The following is a 25,640-nucleotide window of genomic DNA, read 5'->3' as shown; positions in this document are numbered from 1 at the left end:
GAATCTTGGCCACTATTTCTTCGGGAAACAGATGATCCTTGTCAAGACGAGAAAACAAAAGTGCGGACTTCCGAGGCAAAGCGACTCCTTTCGAAACAAAAGAACACCAGAGCTGTCTTTTCTTGAAAGTCCCGAATGTAAAGAGAGAGGCCAGCTCATCGCAACCATCCCGAACTGATTTGTCGGAACATGACAAAACCCCAAGCCAGTCCGATGCCAGGTCTTCCTGAAGAGTAGGGCAATTCTCTATTTTCGTCCAGTCCAAGAAACTCATAATTTTTTAAATCTTGAAAATATTCTTTACCAAATGGTCCAACTCGGGCGATGTATAGAATATCTTAGCTGCTGCAAACGCGGACCTTCTAGTTGCATCCACCAAGCCAGAGAAGTCCCCTTGGGAGGAAGCAGAAACTCCCATAGAGGGGCTTCTCCGGTTACGTAAAACCTATACCTCTTCTTAATAAGCTTTGACAGAGGATAGGCGAAAGCTGTTTACCCGAGTTCTCTCTTGACCTTCAACCAATCTTCTGTATCACGAAGCGAATGTTTAGCAGCCTTGGAAGGAACGAGCTTCGGGAGAAGAGGATCGAAATTCTTCCTTCTCATCAGGAAGATGGAAGCAGCTGGGAGCGGCTACTACGAAGTAATCCGGGTATGTGTCGAGAAGGTAGCGTAAAAGTTTTGAATAACACGAGAGGGGGATAAAATTCGCTCTAAGTCCTCCTCGTCATCCAAAGAGATAGGCGATAGAGACGGTTCTTGATACGACTCATTATTCTTCGTACATTGTTTGTTTTCTTTCATTCAGCTCTTACAACTGTCGACGTAACGGAATTAAATTCTCGTCTTCTTGAGTTGAAGTCGAAGCAACTGGGGTTGTGGATTTTGACACGATTGCCACCAGAGGTCTCGCGCCAGTCGAATTATCTGTCGCATGTGAAGTCGAAGGAAAAGTTTTGATAGCTTGAAGAGTCAAAGATCTCGATAAACTCAGAATCGGTCGCTCCACAACCGAGTCGAAGGCAGCTGTCGCTGTCGTAAGAATACGAGGCGAAGTCCAAGTAGCTACGCTACACGACGGGCGAGAAATATCTACCTCTCTGTACCTCTTCACAGGGGGCGGAGATAGCACCTCTTCCGTCGAACATCTCTTCAACGGACGTGAGACTGAAGAATCACTCCACTTATGACGTCTAACCGGCGACGAATCACTTGACTCTGTCGATAACTGATTACCTAACTACACACTTTTCCAATGGTGTTTAGTCGAATCCTGCTGTCGCACCACAGGATCGACGGAGGAAGCAACCTGTGGGCAAACCCCGATAGTCTCCCTTGGACCTCCGGTATGTCTTCTCCCCGAGGCGGGGAAGCGGGACAGTGACCTTCGTCTAGGAGAACTATCGGGACAAACAGCCACCCCCTCAGATTGCACTGCACTGACACTTTTCACTTTACTAGAAGTCTTTCCTATGAAAGACCTCACAGATAAACCTAACTGCATCACCGTATTAGCTAATACATCAAATTTCTTTTCAAATTTAGACTCGAAGCTGGCAATGGTGTCACGAGAAACTCCACGGGAAGTTGGCAAAGGGGTTACAAGAGCAGGAGTAGGAGGACTCAAGATCGAAGACATAATAAGAGGAGAAGGAATAGGAGCAGGAGCTTCGATAGAAGAAGCCGAAGAAGCTAAACTAGTCTTACTTTCAGCTCTGAGAGCCGCCTTCCTCTTCCTATCGTTAATTATCTTCCCCAAGTGAGAAACAAAAACTTTCCACTGTTGTTCACTCCAATCCTTGCATTCATTACAAGTAGATTTTCTAGAGCACTTGCAACCGCTACACTTAGTGTGCGAATCATAAATTAATTTAACTAACCTAGTTTTGCACCCTCTGTCGCAAAACATAACTACTGAAGGACTAGAGTCCGACATGATGGTAAGACCACAAAATTGCAGAAAAGAAATTCAGCTTCAATCCTACAAACATGGAGTTGAATACCTCACCGATATTGGAGAGATAATACTTCCCAACAAATGAAGAAAAAAGTCTGCACCGAAAACCGATGTTCACCAGAAGCCGGCAGAGAACGAATTGATGTTACCTGGACAGTTGTACCTATAGCTCCCTTGAGTGGAGGGATATGACGTGACCTACATCAGCGATGGCAGCGCCACCGCGGTAGTTTTGAATCTATTGTCTGTCATTCGTAGGGAACCTACAGCTGTATAATTGTTCATAAGACACTGCAATAGAAACGTAAGTTAAACTATGTTGTAGAATAGGTCCTTTTAACATTACTGTCTCTAGCTCCTTCATGGATCAGCTAACAAATAAAAATGAATTAGGAGACTAGAGCTAAATTCCAAAAAAATATTCAGGACTCACTCTAAAAACATACTATAATAACCTGGTATTAAAAATAACAGTAGCCTACAATCAGGGACTTTATCTTCAGCCTTTAAACCAACCACAAGCCTGCCGAGTTTTGAAATGTCTCACAAGGAGAGGGGGCAATGGTGATACAAAACACAATATATATAATCTTTTTATTGGAACTTTATAAAAAAATCTCATTTTCATCTAAACTAGTACAAAATATATTGGTAGCCATAAACAAGACAAGGTTTAAATGTGTCTGTGTGAGAGTGGGAAAAGAGGTTTTAAATCAAAATTACATAGACTCAAAATATCTAAACAGTTTATGAATATAGTGCAAGAGATGATAACCCTTCTGTGTCCAAACGTCACCACTTAAACCTCTCACATAAATCTCTGATAACTTGAAAACTTTCTTAGAAAAGGGTAATTATTACCATAAATAAACAAACTACATCAAAAACAGTCACAAAGCTCTCAATATCAATCTTATAAAAATCCTGTAACCTGTAAATCTCTCTTAGCAAAAGAAAAAAATCATTACCCCATGTTTGCTTGGTGGTGTTTTGATTGTGAAGGTATATCATCTCCAATTTCAAGCTAACAACAATTCCACAGTTCATTCTCTCTTGAAAAACTACCAGTATAGAACACTGTAAAATAGAGGACTAAAATAAATTATGAATCCAACTTTTACACAAGACAACAAATTATTTCCTTTCACTTCTGAAAAAAAAGAAAGATGCAACTAAAAAATGAGCATGGAACATTCAGCAGTTGTCTGCTTTGATTATTACTAAACATGTTAAAAATATGACTCGTAAAATTACAAAGAACACAGGTTCCTACAAAATGACCTAAAAGCCACAATGCAGTATAATATAGAAGGTTGCAAGAAAATCCAGGACATATTCCATCAAATCAAAAGATGTGCAATACAAATAATATAATCAGATGTGATTTAAATCTTCACAATACGCTCTGAAGGTACACCGCAGATCTAACCATCTTTTCAAAATGAATGATGGAGGGGATAAAGATATTGTTAGATGTAACACTACATCTAATCATTTAGCAGCACTTTATATTAAAACACTGGTCTCTGCCATAGGCAGTTGTCACATATATATGTATTACGTAATTAATGTAAGTCATGTATTAAATTTCAAAAAAGGCCAGTTAAATAAACCCACAAGACCTTCATATCTTCACAAAGGCTGATGCAATTATTGATGCGATTCATATCTTTAATTACCAAAAAAAAAAATATCCAGTGCTTCATCCTTTTAACTTACCATAGACTGTCTGGGCTTGACATGTTTTCAAGAATATAAATGATTTTTTTTTTTTTTTAAATACTGTGCTCTAAAGCTGGCTTATTGATAATTTATACTTAAGTTTCTGTAAATTTCCAAACAAAATATTCAATGATATATGAAAATTTGGATTCCTTTTATGAATTCTAGACAGGCCTTCAAATTACATTGACACAGTTCTACTAAAAAATTTTAAAACAGATATATTCTATAGTGACAGCATTCAGACATTATTTCTAATAAAAACCTCCCACTTTCATACATCAATGCAGCTTATCCCCTTTCATACCTCTTAATTGAAAAATAAATCTATTTCTCACTATTTATGAAATAGTTGTTCTGGTGACATCACCCTAATAAGACTATAAATTCCATATTCACATTTTAAAGTATATCTCAACATCACCTCCTTTATGACCCAGTAAATGTAAAAAACAATAAGGAATATTCAATCTAATTTGAAATATTTATATACTGTATAGTATTTGAAACATTTTCTGAAATCTGATTTCCAGAAGAACCAAAAACAGTACGGCAGTTCTAAAACTCTCAGGAATTGCTTCCTCTTGCATATTCAAAGCTACTTAGGAGGTCTCTTGTACTGAAGTGAAGAATAAATATTCTCTGCACACAATAATCATTAGACTTTCCTTCAACAAAGGGATTTGATATGAAATTTCAAAATCATCCTCTTTAGTCTTGACAAAATTAGGTATCTATGAATACAATACGGTATCTAGCTTTCGTTAAACAATCAAAAACTTTAAACCACAGGTACACCATAAAATTCTAATGAGCTTATGTTTCAAACTTAAACAACAACATACACAACAGAGGGTATGAAATAAAATGACAATAGATGAAGATACAGTACAATCGTATATCCTTAATTACTTACAATAATGAATTGCACCTCATCTTAAAATAGTGATCATACGGTTATAAAATAATGTCAAAACTCCAATCTACATTGATGAGTAAAATGAGTTACATAAAAAATGCAAAATATACTTTGCTTAAATACTTTAGCCATACAAAGGCATAAGTGGAGCATTAATAATTGATAAAACTTTCATACATGGAAGTTTCATGGACTGAAGTTTTAGCAACAAACTATGGAACAATTAATAAAAATCAAACTTCTGGTAAAATCATTTATTATGTGTTGGTACTTAGAATGAAATACTTTATAATTGTACGGAGTCAAAGCATCTGTGCCTAAAATCAACTGCATTAAGTGAACACTCATCAAGAAGGTGCACGTCTTTGTACAAAATTCTCTATTACAGTAATTAATGTGGTTAAAATCCATAATGTGACAGCAACTTTAGCACCAAATAACATAAAAAAAAAAATTTATTAACAAATCTGTAATAAATTTGTCCATGTAGTAAAAGAAAAAGAAAATTTTGAATAACTAAACTGTAGTCACAGTATGGAAACCATCTATACTCAAAGCCAAATCTTGTGCATTTGTCAACACAATTTTAACTGTGAGTGAAGACATTACTGCAAAGAAAGGTTGCCCTGGTGGTACTCCTTCAAGCTATATGTTCTACATAATACACCTCCAAGAGTGCCCACTAAAACCTGAACATAGAGCATATTTTGTCCATGTAGTGAAATAGAGAAACTGTGGAATTTTGCATTGGAATGAGTGCAACACTTTTACCATTTTATGATAGAAAAATATCAAATGGTAAAAATGAAATCTTCATTAAAGTATGGAAGGTTCAAGTGTGCACAAATGTGATGCTGGTGATATTCAACCAATTTTGCAACCTTTGTCAAAATCCGCATAGAAACAGACAGCGGCAAAATTTTCTGTTAGAAACGTGTGCGAATATACACACTAGACACATCGTGTGCCCCATAACCTAGTCGTTTCGCATGCTTGAAAACTTCATTTGTGGCTGCTGTGAGTGGAAGAGGTAACTCCAAGGAGTCACCCATCAACATTCCTAAACGAAGATCCTTTTGCATATGCTGAAGTGGCAAGTGAGTTGGAAAACCTCCCTCAATGATTGCTGTAAATAAAAATATGAAAGAAACCAAAACTTAAAAAAAAAAGTCCTTAAAATGTAGCTTACATATATTCTAATTACCTAATTTTCCTTACATTTTATTTGCATACATGTGATGTACATAATTTACAATATCCACATGAACTTGTAAACAAGTAAACAGGACATTAGCGTACAAAATGAAGTTTTTGTATATAAACTAACAAACATGCAAAAATTTGTGAGCATACTTTGTATAATTATGAATTTTGTACCTATGATGGAAAATATTCAAGACTACATGAATATGAAATATAAGTTAATGTACATTACGCTATATATGCATAATTTCTTTACAGGATTATTCATACAGTTTATAAATCTATTAACATATGATTAAAAGGACAAGTGAAAATTGGAGCATTGCAAAATTAAAGCCAAATTGACAGTTCAGTGTAAAGACGCTAATCCAAAATTTTAGAAGGCATAAAAGCAATGAAATTGAGGTTCACAAAGATTTCAAACATTACATTTAGTATTTATTGCCTAGAGCATATAATGCAAGACTCATTGAAGTCAGTACCACCCCATGGGGTTTATACAATGTGATAGAGGGGGCCAGGACACAGGTGGGAAGGGTACGGGAGAAAGGTATATGAAAAAAAATGAGAATATCTGAATATTGAGAGGCAAGAAAAGTTTTTGGAATTATAAAGAGACAGAAATGTATAAAAAGGGCACAGTTATAAAAAAAAAAAAAAAAAAAACCACACACACACACACACTCAATGGGAAATATATAGATCCTCAATTTATCAAACAATTTGTGAGGTCTAGCATTCTGATAAATGGTGAAATTCAAAGTAATGAAGACCCTATAATAAAAGCCCACTTTTAAACATGTATGACATCTCACAGGCAACACCCATGGTCAATGTAACAATTCCATGTAATTTCTACTTATGCTTTACTTTATCCTGATCATTTAATTAAGAGATTTACCATTAAAATGATTACAATTTACATAATATACATAAAAGATTCATTGAATACATATAAAAAGTTTTAATGTCTCTTTTCCTATCTTAACATCATAGAGAGAGAGAGAGAGAGAGAGAGAGAGAGAGAGAGAGAGAGAGAGAGAGAGAGAGAGAGAGAGAGAGAGAGATTGAGAGAGAGTAAAAATAACTCAAACACAATTTGAACACTGCGTGGGTGGCACATGGGCACCACATTCGTGTGAATGCTTTCTGCTCTTCGCATGATGTTCATGTTCGTATTTGTCCATGAAAAAAGTCCACACGGTGCAAAAAAGTTGCTTGCTGCGCAATGCAATACTAGTGACTTAATTCAAAACTGTACGCTCGTATTAAAAATTACCTGTAACCCAAGGTACTACTGTATACAGTACAGATAACATTCTGAAAACTTAGGCAATGATTGCATAAAACATAACATGTGGCTCAAATTCTGCATTCAACTATCGTCTCTGGCTATGGATTAATGAGTGGAGCTTCATAAGAGAATGGTGGCAAGTACCAAAATTTACAGTACACTGCTATTTGTAAACCTTTACATTTTTATAAAAAAAAAATCATATACTTTCTTATTTAATCAGATACCCATAAAACAAAAAAAATACCACAGCTAAACTTTTTCACACCCATAGTAGGTAATAGGTTGGCTAGGGCACTAGCCATCCTTTGAGATACTGCCGCTAGAGTTGTGGGATACTTTGACTGGCCAGACAGTACTACATTGGATTCTTCTCTCTGGTTACGGCTCATATTCCCTTAGCCTACACATACACCGAGTAGTATGGCCTATTCTTTACATATCTTCTCTGTTCTCATACACCTGATAACACTGAGATTACCAAACAATTCTTCTTCACAACAAGGGGTTACTGCACTGTCATTGTTCAGTGGCCACTTTCCTCTAGGTAAGGGTAGAAGAGACTCTTTAGCTTTGGTAAGCAGCTCTTCTAGGAGGACACTCTAAAATCAAACCATTATTCTATAGTCTTTGGTAGTGCCATAGCTTCTGTATCATGGTCTTCCACTGTCTTGGGTTAGAGTTCTCTTTCTTGAGGGTACTCTCGAGCACACTATTCTATCTTATTTCTCTTCCCCTTTTGTTAAATTTTTTATTGTATATAAAGGAAATACTTATTTTAATGTTCTTACTTGTCTTAAAACATCTTATTTTTCCTTGTTTCCTTTTCTCACTGGGCTATTTTCCCAAATAAATTTTTTTTTTATTTTTCATAGTAATACAAACATATATCCTTTAAAATCAGGAATGTCTTCAACTACACTCAAGAAATTCCCTATTTCAGAGGATGAAAGGGTTATATAAGCGTGGAAACAAATTTTCACTTTCATTTGTTATTTTTTGCTAGCACCAGTGGGTAACATATCAGGTGCAGTTCATAATTGTTCAATAAAATGGATATTCTTCAATATCAATTATTCATCACTACTTTATATTACATATTTAATGAACATTTTAGCAACAAACAACTAATAAGAATTATGAATAGTTTCCAAACTTTGACATCAGATGAGCCAATTCATGCAGAACAAAAATTTTGCAAGGAAATGGTAATGCAAACAAAATTTATTCTAATAAATTATGTTTGCATTACAATTTCCTTAAAAAAAAATGATAAAAAATGTTGTAAATACTACAGATCTGTTAAATATGGTATTGCTACAACCTTTCCTAGATAGAAATATTTGCTAATTCTAGCTGGAAACTTGCCGTGGGTAGTCACCTTTCACATCCATATCTCTTCGGCATTTATTTTTTTCCTTAACTTTATCACTTCCTTTAAACATTTATGTGCATATATTATAGCCTACCATAATTTCTTGATCACTTAGTATTATAATTATTACCGATATTTGCTGGAAAAGCAGGATGCTATAAGCCCAACAGGGAAAATAGCCCTGTGATGAAATTAATAAGAAAATAAATGGACTACAAGAGAAGTAAATGACAATCAAAATAAAATATTTTTAAAACCGTAACAACATTAAAGTAAATCTTTCACATATAAACTATAAGAAATTTAAAAAAAGAAGAGGAGAAATAAGACGGAACAGTGAGCCCGAGTGTATGTACCCTCAAGTAAGAGAACTCTACGCCCAGAAAATGTTAATTGTAGTAACTCATATAACCATATTTTTACTAAATTGGCTGAAAGTCAGATTGATCAGGGCCCCCACTGCTCCAGCATAATTCTAAAAAGATCTGATTCTCATTTATTAACATGGTTCCACTCCAGAGAACACAGTAGTTCATTAGCTTAAGCAAAATTCAGTATTATTCAAATTTAGAGAATCCTTAGACAGCATTTGAGTTTACTCACCATGTATCACATTATCATCTTAAAACTACCTCAAAGGGTCATCACAGACTCAATTCTGTCACTGACTTTCTACATTATTTCTATTGACTCTTCCTCTCCTCTTACATTGACAAACACACACAGTTGACAGCTTTACAGAATTTTAAACATTTCCATAAACTCTTCCCTTACTTTCTTTAACCCTCTATTAGCTTAATAAGCCTAACAAAAATATCAAGAATAGTATCAAATAGAATAAAAAGTAAAATTAAACCAGAAGTTGCAGAAGAACAGTATGGATTTACAGAAGGGAAAGGTACCATAAATGCAATAATCCACATGTGTATTATAACAGAGAGCAAAAGAGGTACAGGAAGATGTTTTTATGTGTTTTATAGACTATTAAAAAACATTTGATAAGGTTAGACACTCCCAACTTATAGAAATTTTAAAGATCTTAAATATTGATGGCAAGGACATTCGGCTAATTACCAACCTTTACTGGAGCCAGAAAAACTATAGTCAACATCAAGAACAATTCAACACCATTGAACAGAGAGTAAAAGAAGTACAGAAAGATGTTTTTATGTGTTTTATTGACTATTAAAAAAATTTGATAAGGTTAGACACTCCCAACGTTTAGAAATTTTAAAGATCTTAAATATTGATGGCAAGGACATTCGGCAAATTACCAACCTTTACTGGAGCCAGAAAAACTAGATAACATCGAGAACAATTTAACACCATTGATAGAAATAAAACGAGGAGTAAGATAAGGGTGTGTAATGTCGCAGACCTCTTCTCTATATATGAAGATATCATAATGAGAGTATATCAGGAATGGAAGTAATAAGAGTTGGAGGAGAAAATATAAATATTAGATTTTCAGATGACACTGTGATGATAGCTGATTAAGAAGAGAAACTGCAAATACTTCTTGACACGGTAAAAAGCGAGAGTGAGAACATGGGACTAAAATTTAACATAAAGAAAATAGAAGAGCTAGTAGCATAAAAAACCTGGAACCTTCAAATTGCAGCATCATAATGGACGGAGCAACAATAAAAGAAAATATACCTTTGCATATCCACAGCAGATAGTATGATAACACATGATGCAAGATGTAATAAATAGAAAAAAAAATATAATAGCAAAAAAAAAAAAAAAATGTCTTCAACATCTGAAAACTCTATTGAACAACAATGGGATGAGGATTCAGATAAGAGTTAGAGTACTGAAAAATTATGTAAAATAAAATAAATGCAGCTGAATTATGGTTTTACGGAAGAATGTTGAAGATCCCATGGACTGAGAAACTAACTAATGTGGAGGTATTGAGAAGAGTGAATCAGGAGAGATCACTTCTAAAAGTGATAAGGAGGAGGCAGGTGGAATTTCTGATACATGTAATAAAAGATAGAACTTTTGTGCCTTACAGGAAAGATAGAGGGGAAAAGAGCAAGAGGCTGGCAAAGGAAAAAGTTTTTGGACAGCTTACTGGATTATGTAAATGAGAATGTACCCGCAGGACAATTTATACAGAGCTAGAGACAGGACCGGGTGGAGGCAATTGACAACCCACGTTGAGAAAATGGCACCTAGACAGATAGATAGATAGATATCTTAAAGTGAAATTTTACACCTTTTGCAACACTGCACTATCAAATCCATCATATCTTCCATAGCAATCCGAACCATACAAGCACACACTAACATAGCAGAGCCCTGTCAAATCTGTGAATGGTTTTCTGACAGGAAAGATTTTTATTTAGTAAAAAAGCTAAAAAGGAAATAAATCATTACAGTATATACAGTAATTCACTGAATACTGTATTTACTATAAAAATAAGCCAAACAAGAAACTGAACCGAGATACCATTGCAAAGGCAAGGCATTATCCACATGGCTCATTTATGTACAAGTACACACACTTGATCAGACTATTTTCTTGGTTTGACAGAAATTCAATGACTGTACAGTAGTAGGAAGAAAAGATGTCACAAACAGCCAAGTATTTTTTTCATGATTTCATTTAACCCTTTTGCTACTACTCTGTTGCACTGCAACCTACACCATCATACTGTTTGAGAACCCCCTTTGATTGCCAATTACAATAATAATAGCAAAAATAATAATAATATAATAGAAGTAACTATCATCGTTATCACTGTAATCCTCATCTGTACTATCTGGCAGGTACTCAGACCCTAATTCAGAAGCACTGTCATCACCCACGTAAAAAAATATCCTTTATGGAGACGGCTATCTGTTCTGTTGTAAATGATATGCTGGAAATGATGGATGAAAACAAAAATGTGGCATTTTAATATTGCTCTATCTTAGTGTTTGTTTTGATACAGTGGTGCATGAACTGCTACTAAATGATCTACAGTACAGTCCATCGGTATTGAAGATCAAGCTTTTAAATACCTAACAGACTACTTGGCTGACAGATACTAATGTGTGCAAATTGGAAACTTTTTCATCATATAACCATTATACAGAGGGGTACCTCAGGGAAGTGTACTGGGCCCAATCGTATTCTGTATCTATACTATCGGTCTGTCGAAAATACTACAAAGGCATGGAGTGAAGTTCAAACTATTTGCAGAGGATACACAAATTTACTTCTCCATAAATGATATAGAGGACAATACTGAAATTCTAAACAGAATTCTTGCCAGCTTGGGTGATATTTAAACAAACATAAATAACAACTCTGCCCCGATACCTAGTAAAGTTCGTGATCTAGGAATATCTCTTGACTATAACTTGTCTTTCAATGCCCAAATCAATAATGTAGTAAAAACTGCTGGCTATCATCTTCCAAATACTGTATTCCTATTGCTTTAAAAAAATGTACCTGGATGAACTTTCTCTAAAGAAACTTATGATAAACTGTGTTATTACCAGGATTGAGTACTGTAACTCCATTTACTATAATTTACCAGAAGTGCAGCTTAAAAAATTACAAAACATAAATAGAGGAGCAAGACTGATAAAAGGTGTCCCACCCTGAGAAAGGATCACTCTTACACTAGTTGATTTACCCTGGCTACCTATTAAAATCAAGAATTGAGTTTAAGATATGTGCAATAATCTATAAAGTTATCAGAATCAGACGTCCTGAGAGAATTGCTACATATTATGAAGCCAACAAATCGTGTTCACACGAGAATAATTTCAGATGGTTTCAAATTACTCGAACCTAGATATATGTCCACTATAGGTTCTACAGCCGTTCGATATGCGGCCCCGAGACTATATAATAAGCTACCACTAGACACCCGAAAGATTGAAGATATTAAGGCTTTCAAGAGGAAACTGAAGACTTTCTTGTGTCTAAGTGCTTTGATAATGTGGACCTGACAGTAAACAAGCAATAAACAGTTTGAAACGTTGAATGTCTTTGAATTTATAGGAAGGTCCTGTAGAGAGTAGGGTTGCCTTGATGTATGGGATCAAAAGAGCAGTCCTTAAAAAGGGATTTTGACGAAGGAAAAATCTATTTCTGGGGAGAGACCTGTGACGCCCGGTGAAAAGAGTCCTTCTTTACACTTTTCTGATATTAATCTTCCAAATATACCAGAGAAAGATATAAGCATGGAATGCAGAGGTTACTACCCTCGCGCGAGCACCTCGTGGGTGTCGTGTATACATCAGGGGCGTGTGAAAACCACTATTCACAGGCTGTCTTCCATTTAGATAATTCCTTCATCAAAGGGAAGGGCCGTAACAAAGGCCCCAGAAACCACACTTGGACCACGCCCCGTCACCTAACACGAGCGCCCTCTAGGTCATCCTTCTGTTTTGGACTTGCCTGCATAGTCGTATTATTTGTGCAAGTGTATCAAATGTGCTCGAATCAGTGTGATGTAACCTTCCTCTTTAAAATATCAATAGGCTATAACATCACTGCATGATGTTAGAGTAATTCTTAAACAGATTTCAAAAAGTACTAGTCCACAGTCTAAAAAAACCCAAGGATATATGTGTACATGAATAGAAATCTTTAAAATAAAAAGTTTCAAAGCTTTTTGCATAAAAATGTGCCTTACCCAGTCTCATAAAAAAGGTGAGCGTGTGTGTCTGTGTAATCCACATAAAAGATTAAAGCAATTCTCTCTCTAAATAAAATTACCTTTCCTCAAAGTCAATGACTGATCACCTTTATATTTATTCCCACAATTCAAAATAAGGATACCGTGAAGTTTCAATTGCCAATTATTATTTTTAATAAAAGGGAGGAGTTGTACCAGCCCAATGAGTCAATCTTGACTATTACAGAGATGGCCTTAATAAATTTGGGAGGGGAAAATATTAGGTACAGTATACAATAAATATATCTATTAAAAAAAAAACAATAAAAAAGATGAGAAACTACGGTAAATATGTGATAAATAAAAACCAAATTTTCACCTATAAAACTTATGCTTCTTGAAAATGTTAAAGTCTTGAAAATATAGAACCTCAGAATCCGATAAAATGTCCGAAACTTTCTTTTTTTTTTTTTTTTACAAAATAATAAATATCTTTCTCTCTTAAACACGTTAGTAACAAAACATAGGTTATATACTTAAAATAGTTATATACTTAAAAATGATATTTTAATTATAAAATAAATTTTTGAATATACTTACCCGGTGAATATATAGCTGCAACTCTGTTGCTCGACAGACAAAAAACTGTACAAAAAAAACTCGCCAGCGATCGCTATACAGATTGCGGGTGTGCCCATCAGCGCCAGCTGTCGGCCAGATACCAAGCTCCATGTAAACAAAGACTCAATTTTCTCCTCGTCCCACTGCGTCTCTATTGGGGAGGAAGGGAGGGTCATTTAATTTATATATTCACCGGGTAAGTATATTCAAAAATTTATTTTATAATTAAAATATCATTTTTAAATATTTAACTTAGCCGGTGAATATATAGCTGATTCACACCCAGGATGGTGGGTAGAGACCAGTAAAATATGTTTACATTTTATGAGCAATGAGTTTTTATTTCATTTTAGAAGTTATCAAAATAACAAAAACAAAATAAATAGGTACCTGGTAAGGAAGTCGACTTGTACGATTACTCTGCCTTATAAGTACGTCTTCCTTACGGAGCCTCGCGATCCTCTTAGGATGCTGATAGACCCCTAGGAGCTGAAGTATCAAGGGCTGCAACCCATACAACAGGACCTCATCAAACCCCTAATCTGGGCGCTCTCAAGAAATGACTTTGACCACCCGCCAAATCAACCAGGATGCGAAAGGCTTCTTAGCCTTCCGGACAACCCATAAAAACAACATTAAAAACATTTCAAGAGACAGATTAAAAGGATATGGAATTAGGGAATTGTAGTGGTTGAGCCCTCACCCACTACTGCACTCGCTGCTACGAATGGTCCCAGTGTGTAGCAGTTCTCGTAAAGAGACTGGACATCCTTTAGATAAAAAGACGCGAACACTGACTTGCTTCTCCAATAGGTTGCGTCCATTATACTTCGCAGAGATCTATTTTGCTTAAAGGCCACGGAAGTTGCTACAGCTCTAACTTCGTGCGTCTTCACCTTAAGCAAAGCTTGGTCTTCCTCACTCAGATGTGAATGAGCTTCTCGTATTAACAATCTGATAAAGTATGATAAAGCATTCTTTGACATAGGCAAAGATGGTTTCTTAACTGAACACCATAAAGCTTCAGATTGGCCTCGTAAAGGTTTGGTACGCTTTAAATAGAACTTAAGAGCTCTAACAGGGCATAAGACTCTTTCTAGTTCATTGCCTACGATCTCCGATAAGCTGGGAATATCGAAAGATTTAGGCCAAGGCCGAGAAGACAGCTCATTTTTGGCTAGAAAACCAAGTTGCAGCGAACAGGTGGCTTTTTCTGACGAAAATCCGATGTTCTTGCTGAAGGCATGAATCTCACTGACTCTTTTAGCCGAGGCTAAGCATACCAGAAAAAGAGTCTTTAGAGTGAGATCTTTCAGGGAGGCTGATTGTAACGGCTCAAACCTGTCTGACATGAGGAATCTTAGCACCACGTCTAAATTCCATCCAGGGGTAGCCAAACGTCGCTCCTTGGTGGTCTCAAAAGACTTAAGGAGGTCTTGAAGATCTTTATTGTTGGAAAGATCTAAGCCTCTATGCCGGAAGACTGATGCCAACATGCTTCTGTAGCCCTTGATAGTGGGAGCTGAAAGGGATCGTCCTTTTCTCAGGTATAAGAGAAAATCAGCTATTTGAGCTACAGCGGTACTGGTCGAGGATACAGAAACTGACTTGCACCAGTCTCGGAAGACTTCCCACTTCGACTGGTAGACTCTAATGGTGGACGCTCTCCTTGCTCTAGCAATCGCACTGGCTGCCTCCTTCGAAAAGCCTCTAGCTCTCGAGAGTCTTTCGATAGTCTGAAGGCAGTCAGACGAAGAGCGAGGAGGCTTTGGTGTACCTTCTTTACGTGAGGCTGACGTAGAAGGTCCACCCTTAGAGGAAGACTTCTGGGAACGTCTACTAGCCATCGAAGTACCTCGGTGAACCATTCTCTCGCCGCCTCGCGGGCCAGAGAGGAGCAACTAACGTCAACCTTGTCCCTTCGTGAGAGGCGAACTTCTGCAGTACCTTGTTGACAATCTTGAACGGTGGGAATGCGTAGAGATCCAGATGTGACCAATCTAGGAGGAAGGCATCTATATGTATTGCTGCTGGGTCCGGGACTGGGGAGCAATAGATTGGAAGCCTCTTGGTCAGCGAGGTTGCAAAGAGATCTATGGTTGGTTGGCCCCAAGTGGCCCAAAGTCTCTTGCACACATCCTTGTGGAGGGTCCATTCTGTTGGAATTACTTGCCCTTTCCGACTGAGACAATCTGCTATGACATTCAAGTTGCCTTGGATGAACCTCGTTACTAAGGAGATGTCTTGACCTTTTGACCAGATGAGCAGGTCCCTTGCGATCTCGTACAACGTCAGTGAGTGGGTACCTCCTTGTTTGGAGATGAACGCCAAGGCCGTGGTGTTGTCCGAGTTTACTTCCACCACTTTGCCTCGAAGGAGATACTCGAAGCTTTTCAAGGCCAGATGAACTGCCACAGCTTCTTGCAGTTGATATGCATGCTCCTCTGACTCGAGTTCCACAGACCTGAGCATTCCCGACCGTCCAGTGTCGCGCCCCAGCCCAAGTCCGATGCGTCCGAGAAGAGAACGTCGTGGGGAGTCTGAACAGCCAGGGGAAGACCCTCTCTTAGGTTGATATTGTCCTTCCACCAAGTCAGACAAGACTTTATCTTTCCGGAAATCGGGATCGAGACCGCTTCTAGCGTCTTGTCCTTTTTTCAGTGAAAAGCCAGATGGTATTGAAGAGGACGGAGGTGTAGTCTTCCTAGTGATACAAACTGTTCCAGGGATGACAGCGTCCCCACCAGACTCATCCACAGCCTGACTGAGCAGCGTTCCTTCTTCAGCATCTTCTGGATGGATAGCAGGGCTTGATCTATTCTGGGGGCTGATCGTCTTGTTGTTCAGCAACGTCCTCATCAGATAGTTCCTCATCCGAAAACTGATGAGGAAACGGCAACGGAGTGGGCAACGTCTGGCTCGCTGAGTCCGGTCGCACTGGTGCATGCGTGACGGAGCCGGACGCAACGTCATGGAACTGCTGCACAGTCTGTGAACTGTCAACAACCATGGGTGCGCGAGGAAGCACAGCGTCCACCCGAGACTGTCTAGACCGTCTGGGTTGTGCAGTCAACACCATACCGGGTTGCTGAGGTTGACGCACCGCGTCAAAACAAGTCACCTCTGCTGGTTGTTGAACGTCCTGAACGTCAACAACCACCTCCGAGCGTCGCTTAACGTCAACGTGCGGCTGGCAACCCACACTGGGTCGCATCGGTGGAGGAACCACCTCAACTGGTAGACGCGAGAAGGTTACCTCAGCGTCAACAGGACGCACAACCGACCGGTTGGAAGGTTGCTGGCCAGAAGGTTCGGCAGCAACCTTCTCCGCATTAAAGTCCTCTATCAAGGACGCAAGCTTGGACTGCATGTCTTGCAGCAAAGCCCATTTAGGGTCTACGGGAGCAGGTGCGGCAACAGACGGGGTTAGCGACTGAGGCGGTACCGCTTTCCATCCCTGAAAGCCTTGTTTATGCATGACATAATTGTACAGCAAAACTTCAAAGGCTCGAAAACAGCTGTGAAGTTGACCTGTAAAAAACTTGGAGCGTCTCCTGGCCAGGCGCCAGGGAGAGTCTACGAGATTTGAGAAGTCTATCTGGGCAGAGGCATGAACTCCCAAGCCGAGAACTTCTCTCGTGTCATATCAGACTCTCGCTCTATAAGCCAGTTTAAAAGAAGGGAAAGCAAAGGCTGTATCCCCCAAACTCCTCCTGGTGATAAACCAGTCGCCTAGCAAACGTAAAGCTCTCTAGGAGAGCGAGAGAGCACTAGCTTATAAACAACGGCTTCGAAGTAGCTAGGCCTAGTGTAAGCTCTGACGTTTAGGCGAACGAGGAGCAGCAGTTACAAAAAGATCCGGACAAAGATCCTTAAAAAAATCATCATGATTTAATTAAAGTCCATAGAGGGCTAAGCAGCTTTAGGCTCCTCTCCGTCTGACAGAGTCCTCAAGGGAATATCAGTAGGAGGGGGAACAGCAACTTCCTCATCTACAGGAACCTTGTCCGATAAAAGCTGAGTCTCAAGCAAGGGAGAGACCTACCGTGGTGGCAATGCTTTACAAGCAGAGTCCACACGCACTGGTGCATTAGTAGCGGACCAGGACGCAACGTCATGTAACTGCTTGACAGTCTGTGAACTGTCAACAACTGAACTGTCAACAACAACAGGTGCGTGAGGACGCACAGCGTCCACTCGAGACTGCTTTGACTGCCTAGACTGAGCAGTCAAAACAACTCTAGAATGCGGAGGTTGACGCACAGCGTCAAAACAAGTCAACTCCGATTGTTAGCGAACGTCCTGAACGTCAACAGGAGCATCAGCAAGTGGCCTAACGTCCAAATGTGGCTGAAAATCCACACGAGACCGCATCGAGTGTGGTTCTAAACAACCTGACTGACGTGACTTAGCTACGCCAACGTCAACAGGAAGCACAAAGGAACGTTAGGTTGGCTGAAAGCCAGGATATCGATGAGATAAACGGCTAGACTCAACGGACTAATCGGCAGAATAGTCTTCCATAAGGGAGGCATCTTGCCGTACAACCCATTAAGGATCAACGGAAATGGTTGTGGTAAGAGACGAGGGTAACGTCTGTGACCGCAACACTTTGCCAACAAAAAAGATTCTCGGAGTCTGTGTTACGCTTTTGTTAGGCGGCGAGCAGTTTTCCGATGACTGCATAGGGTCAGAGCTGTCCTAATGGCTGTAACCAGGACGCTGGACCTGTCCTGAAAGGACTGACTTTCGCTTAAGGGCTTCGAAACCTTGTTACAGGTTTCTTATGCGAAAAGCCTTCGGATGACGAGGAGAAAAAACGTCTCTCTCGCCTTATGGTAGGGGAGATCTTAGTAAGATACACCCGATACCATAGAGGGAAACGTCTGTTCGTTGATCAAGGCCTCTCGAACCCATAAGTCGTTCGACATTACTTCTCCCCTGGGCTTGGGAGCTTGTATGAGGTCCCGGACTAGGTGAACGACAGGCACGAACAGACGAACCCTCGGACGCAACACTGTAACACTTTGCGCAATATCACTTTATCACTTCGATTTTCTGTTTTGCACTTATTTCACTGAAATCGAAACTTTTACTGATTTCTACCTGAAGCACGCAATTCTACCCTCATCAAAAGGTAGTAATTGCGAAATCAGTCGTATAATGCAAGCTCATTAATACCAGCAAAAAACAGAAAACATATTTTAAGATAAAAAATTCAATGGCTGGGGAAGAGACTAAACACTAGTTCATTCAAAACTACGTTTTCAATCTCTCACCGCACATAGCCTGGGGACGAGAATAAAAAACTAAAAACGTTTTATCCTTTCTCCCCGTACAGAGACTAGGGACGAGAGTAACTCGAGAACAACGTTACCCGCTTGAACGGAACGTTTTCTCTCCTCTCTCTCCCTCCGTCTCTATCTCTCTCTCTCTTTCTCTCTTGATTTCGCACCTAAGAGAAGAGCCCAATTACATTTCGTCAAAAAAAACATGTTATTTGACCAAAGGAAAAAACTGAAAGGTTTTTCAATTAAAAAGTTCCTTTAAAATAGAATTTAAAACTTTGAAAGAAGAATGAACAAAACGTCAGAATCGATTTACTCTTTCTGCAAAGTGAAACCGTGATACTCTCTCTCTCTATCGTAACGATAGAGCGCAAACTGCGTAGTATAAATAAATTAAACGTTAGTTCATCTTTGAAAATAGTACGAAGACTATTCAAAGAAATTCTTTCATAAAATATTTATTAAAAATATTCATTTAAAAGGTTTTAAATCATTAGCTCTTTAAAAGCTATTTACGATTGCAAAGGGCTCAACGTTGTTTAACTTCGGTTTCCAAGTTAGGACCGCCTACTCTCAGGAAAGGTCGCATATAAACAAAACAATAAAATTTATTTTTTATGTTTATTATAAATGGAAAGTTAATCGAAGAGGCCTAATAAAGGCGGAGAGATATAAAATATATAGAGGAAAATCTATAATTAATTTATAACGTGATAAGATAATTACTAAAAGCCTAAACACACTTCCGTCTAAGGGAAGGGTCGGCCATTTAAGAGTCAAAGAAAGTCCATGCTCTCTTTGTCATCAAAAATTAAATCTATCCAAAACGAGTTCAAGATTTAAGATGAAGAAAAAACACCTGCACTGCGAAAGCTCAAACCAGAATATAGTACTTCACCAAAGATGATGGGAAAAACTCCAGGTTTCAACAGCGAGTAAAGTACGTCTTGTCGACACGTCGACAGAGAGAAAATTGAGTCTTTGTTTACATGGAGCTTGGTATCTGGCCGACAGCTGGCGCTGATGGGCACACCCGCAACCTGTATAGCGATCGCTGGCGAGTTTTTTTTGTACAGTTTTTTGTCTGTCGAGCAACAGAGTTGCAGCTATATATTCACCGGCTAAGTTAAATATTTAAAATAGTGTCATAATCACTGCCCTAGGGAACTGCATCATGAGGTGTGCACATTATAAAGCCATGGGTTAATTTCATATGACCAATACGCAACCTTGCTAAAATTACCTCTGATCTCATGTCCTTCTGTCCTGATGATTCCAATGGAGAAACAATTGACTTTATTTGTTTTAATTTAATGTTATCAGATTCATTACTTTAGATCGTCTGCCATTTTCTAGTATGAAATGCTTCATGATGGTTACATAATCTTTAACAGGTAGTTTAATATTCTTTTGTTGTAAAGCTACTGCTGATTTGGCAGCAGCATCTACCTTTTCATTACCAAAAACCCCAACACGGGTAGGAATAGCAGCATCTACCTTTTCATTGCCAACAACCCCAACACGGGTAGGAATAGCAGCATCTACCTTTTCATTGCCAACAACCCCAACACGGGTAGGAATAGCAGCATCTACCTTTTCATTGCCAACAACCCCAACACGGGTAGGAATAGCAGCATCTACCTTTTCATTGCCAACAACCCCAACACGGGTAGGACTAGCAGCATCTACCTTTTCATTGCCAACAACCCCAACACGGGTAGGAATAGCAGCATCTACCTTTTCACTACCAATAACCCAAACATGAGCAGGAATTCCACATATCTCAATATTCACCCCTTGGGGATAGATTGGAATTATAATTTGTAAACAGCACACCTACTTTTATAAAAGGTTTCAGAAAACTCAAGATACTTCTCGAGTACGTCTGAAGTAACCCGATACCCCCAAATTTTCATGGAAATGAAATATCAATCCAAATTACTGTATTATAAAAATAAATAACTAAAATTCTGGATGGAAAATAAACCATGAAATTTCCATTTAGATGTGTATATAAAAACTGGTCTAATAGATGCCAAAGGCGAAATTAAGTATTGAGAGTAAACAGTAAACAGAACTATGGATGAAGGAGAAGGAAAGACATATGAATAGGTGGGATTGGTAAAGAACAGGTGCAAATTAAACTGTATCACAAGAAATGGATACAACTGCCAACAATAATTCAAATTACGTAACTTTTAAATATTTCTGTCAATTTTTGCATCATAAATGTTATGCAAAAATAATGTGCTATAATTTTATAACTCTTCTCCATGAGAACTTGAAATAGTCTTCTAAATTAACCAACATTTGAATCTATTTATTTTTTTATAAATAATAAATGCCAGACTTCAGTTAATAGATATCATTAAGATTCCTTTTATGAAAAATGTGAATAGTAGATGCTACAAACCCTGATGCTATATCTGGGTACGATCAATTTCACCTTACCTTTTCCCTTCTCTATCATGAGAGGGCAAGCTAAAGCTGTTAACTCCATAATCTCCATCACATCTTTTTGTTGTAGGCCTGCACGGTCGGCAAGAGCCATACCCTCAGCTAATCCAGCAAGGGTTACACCAGCCATAACCTGAAGTACAAGGTTCATCTTGCTTGCATTGCCGACCTCACCTGCTAAAGGATATATGTGAGCCAAGGCAAAAGATTTTTTTAATAGCAGTCTACAACTACAAAGTAATTCATGTCCTAAGTGTAAAAAAATGTCATAAATAAACCATGAATGACACATGCAATAGTGACAAAATCTTTAAGAATAATGATATAGTATTCAGCTCAGAATGAGTTGACAAACACACATACAAATTAAAAAAACATATTTCTTTAAATATATTTTCCCCCTTATATATCATGCAACTTGAAATTTTACAATCTGATTGGGATCACATTAATGGTAAGTGTCAAATTTATCATGAAACAGTATTGGTCACAAAGACCTAGAAGCCATTAAAAAGTAACTTAATAAAAAAAAAAATAAACACATATATCCCTCAATACGTTTTCATTTTGACAAACCAGATCAAATTATATTAATACCCTAGCAATATTAAATCTTAAAAAATCAGATAATCAAACTAGTTTAAATAAAATCAAGGACAGTGTACTTCAAAAACTATAATAATCAGTAAAGTAGTCAAACTAAATACATACTACTGGGTATAATTGGCTAATCTAAACATATGAAAAACTGATAAATAAAAACAATCTAGATTTACAAGTACATAGAAAGATAAGAATTATATATGGATAAAACCCTATAAAGTTCAGGGTACTACTTTCTTAAAAAAAAAAAAAAAAAAAAAAAAAAAAAAAAAAAAAAAAAGAGAGGGGGGGAGGCCTATATCACCCGAAAGCCTTCGTCACGGACATCACCCTATTCAAAACCTTTGATCATCTACAAACTACTAAATTAGATGATGTACTGTAATGACTTTAACAAATACATCTTCAATAATTGTTGTTTCAATATTTCTTATAAGTGCAATTCTGGGTATTAGGGTATATGAGACGAGACCCGAGGGAACATAAACTCAAAAGACCAAATAGTTTACAACCTGGACCCAACTGATTTTGAAAAGAACCTTTTATTGTTATCTATGGTGTACATCTCAGGGAAGACTGTCAACTATAACCCCATACAGCAAAATACTTGCAGACTTAGGACCCCTTTTAGCTATTTAAACCTTATATTCCGCTATTCAGAGCTACAAACATCTCGTACTTACCTAAATAAAATGAATTTTTGCCCATAGCTTGGAAACAGCTCTGACAATCGTCAAATAAACTACGGTCACCAGCTGCCAGGATGACTAATGTTCCCTCTTCTGCCTGAACTTTGCTTCCCTGCACCTGAGCTTCCAAATATCGTCCTCCACGGCTATTAATTGCCTGAAAAATTGTTTCATAACATCAGAATCTTGCTGAACTCTAGTAAAATAGTCTAAATGTCTTCAATGAAATTGTATACAGCATACAGAACAGATAAATCTTTCTGACCAAGAAAAATTTGGTCCTAACAAAATTGTGAAGAAAACTTAATTCGTTAATTCTTTCAAAGTGTTCAAAATACACTTGACATTTTAAAATACAATCAATGGAGAATTTGAGCATTCAGTTGTGTCACCCAATGATAACATTATTTGCATAACATATTGAAAATGATCCCTAATTCTGTAAAATTTCACTTATAAAAAGTGTAAATTCTATATTAATGCAAGAAACTTTCAGCATATACTGTACAATAACTTAATTTTCTTCCATTAAAAATAATTCTTAAAAGTGTAGAGATAAAATGTTATGTTAACCGTAATATAACAACTGTGGCTTTACTTATAAAACTTATGTAATAGTGAAAAGAGCACCACATAAAAAAATAAAACTATTCAAATCATGAGTTTTTACAGGCAAACACTGCACTACCATTAATTACAAATATACCATGATGGAATTGCATTTAACACAGTATCTTAACTGTGAAGTGCATAATGGCTAATCACAACTCTTTTTTTTTTTAATTCATAGAATTACGACCAACATTCTGTTTGACCAAATAATAACAATAAGTCATAGAAGTGACAGGAAGAATATCAGAGTTGTATGGGAGAACAAGCAAAGAATCTATTGCCAGTTGGAGAAAATGAAATGCCTCACACATCAAAAACTAGTGATTTACCTTCAAAAATCAATTTCAACATGTTCTGACAATACTTCTGGAAACTAGAAACCTCTGAATCTCATATGGAGAAAATGTTATAAAATAAATTTTTTTAATTCCCAAGTGACATTGAATAAAAATATATAGATTAGTTTTTTGCCTTAACTATACTGCAGAGTACTTGAAAAAATAAGCAAAGCAAAAGAAGTATGAAATATTCAAGGTTTATTCATAATCAGAAGGAAATAGGTTAGCTTTTAAAATAAATTTACCTATGTCATTGAAAACCGAAAAATTATTTGGAAAATTTCATCCAAATCAGAGACAAAAAATAACAGTATTTTTTTCAAACTGGATCGTAATCTTGAAAAATTGCCCAAACCAAAAAAATTAGGAAAAATCTGCAAACTGAAAGGTAAAAGAAATGTAAACTGTTGACCATCTAAACTGACATAATGGCCATGAAAAATAGGTTAGACAAAACACTCACCAAACCCAGCTACTAGACTTCATTGATATTTAAGACGAAAAATAAGAAAAGAAAACAGCAATAATATTGATATTTGAGAAGATAAGAAAGAAATAAATAAAACAATAATAGTAATCCCGTAGTACTTCAGGATTTCAATTAATTGCAAACTTGCTTGAGCTGCTTTCAGCTAAATGATAATACAAAACTACAACTAACTTTCATATTTATAATGATAGAATAAGGAATCTAATGATACTCGTTTGATTATGCTTTAGAATTGGTTAGATAACTACATCAGCTAAAATTTACTTGAATATTATGAACATAATCTATAAAAATCAGCTGTGTTAAGGTGACACCTGGCTTCAACCTCCATAACACATTCAACTCTCATCATGTCGAAGCCTAAGCGGTTCACTTTTAACTAGAAAAGCACTCTGAGAGTGCAGACTTCCACCAGGACATCTGATTTCTCGGAACCACCTTTCCTTAGGGTTAATTGGGTTAACCTTTTGCTCGACCTTGACCTTTGACCTAGGACTTTCAAAATTGAATCGCTTCCACATCTCAACATAACAATTAATCTCTAAAACTTTCACTATATGAGTACATTGTGGCCATGAAGTTATTCACAAACAAACAAACAGACAAACCGGGGCAAAAACATAACCTCTCGTTTAAGGAGGTAATTATTATGAAGATGAAAGAAAAAGCAAAATAAAAACATTCGGTGGACTTAAAATTTCAATTTTCATAAATAACATAAATTAAAAACATTCGGTTGTCTTAAGATTTCAATTTTCATAAATTATTTCAACATGAGCGATTAATAGTAAAATTTGTGAAACAGCTAATTAAAAATGACATTAAGCCATTCTCAACTTTTCAAAAGCTATTTCAGAACTTTCTTTAGAATCGTCGGTACTCAAAACATTCATAATCATTCCAGGTCCGAAATTTCCGTACGTAAAAATAAATATAGTATTATTCCATTATCATTCTCCAACTACCAATTCAATCTCCTCCTGATCCTAGATATCCTTGGAAGAGTTATGGGGGCAGACAAAACAACTACAGTACAGTGTAATAAAAACATAACTTAAGTGATATGGTCTAATAACACCTGGCATTGCAAAACATCTCACCTCAGCTATATCCTGAGACGTCTCTGCGTCTATGCCGGTCATTTCTACATATCCTTTGTCTGCAGACATTTCCTGTAGTACACCACAGTTGCCAAAAACAGTCTGGAAGAAAAAAAAATAATGAAAAATATCACTGGGTCATAAAATCAGAATTGTAAAAAGGAAGTTTGTCCTCGCATGGCATTAGAATAATTTTCCATAAAAGATCATGACTATAGTCAATTTCTTTTAGCGAGGCATATTTGCCCCGACTCGCAGCGGTGCCCTTTTAGCTCGGAAAAGTTTCCTGATCGTTGATTGGTTGGACAAGATAATTCTAACCAATCAGCGATCAGGAAACTTTTCCGAGC

The 25,640-nt window shown here is 37.2% G+C and overlaps 1 protein-coding gene across 2 annotated transcripts in view; it reads right to left on the bottom strand.

Moving 5' to 3' along the window:
- Positions 1-2,539: 2,539 nt before the first annotated feature.
- Positions 2,540-25,640, bottom strand: part of Ndf (Nucleosome-destabilizing factor) — a 361,893-nt gene continuing 338,792 nt past the window's right edge. Inside the window, exons 9-12 of one of the 2 annotated variants that reach the window (XM_068348298.1) lie at positions 25,291-25,392; positions 22,745-22,907; positions 21,453-21,635; positions 2,540-5,724 (exon numbers count right to left, since the gene is read on the bottom strand). In XM_068348298.1, the coding sequence (XP_068204399.1) occupies positions 5,525-5,724; positions 21,453-21,635; positions 22,745-22,907; positions 25,291-25,392 (648 nt within the window). In that variant the 3' untranslated portion in view covers positions 2,540-5,524. The remainder of the gene's footprint in view (positions 5,725-21,452; positions 21,636-22,744; positions 22,908-25,290; positions 25,393-25,640) is intronic. The other variant, XM_068348299.1, reaches the window with a different exon arrangement.

The sequence above is a fragment of the Palaemon carinicauda genome, chromosome 24 (genome assembly GCF_036898095.1).
Source record: "Palaemon carinicauda isolate YSFRI2023 chromosome 24, ASM3689809v2, whole genome shotgun sequence".
Taxonomy (NCBI): domain Eukaryota; kingdom Metazoa; phylum Arthropoda; class Malacostraca; order Decapoda; family Palaemonidae; genus Palaemon; species Palaemon carinicauda.
Note: the sequence above shows the minus strand (reverse complement) of the source record. Positions and strands in the feature narration are given on the sequence as shown.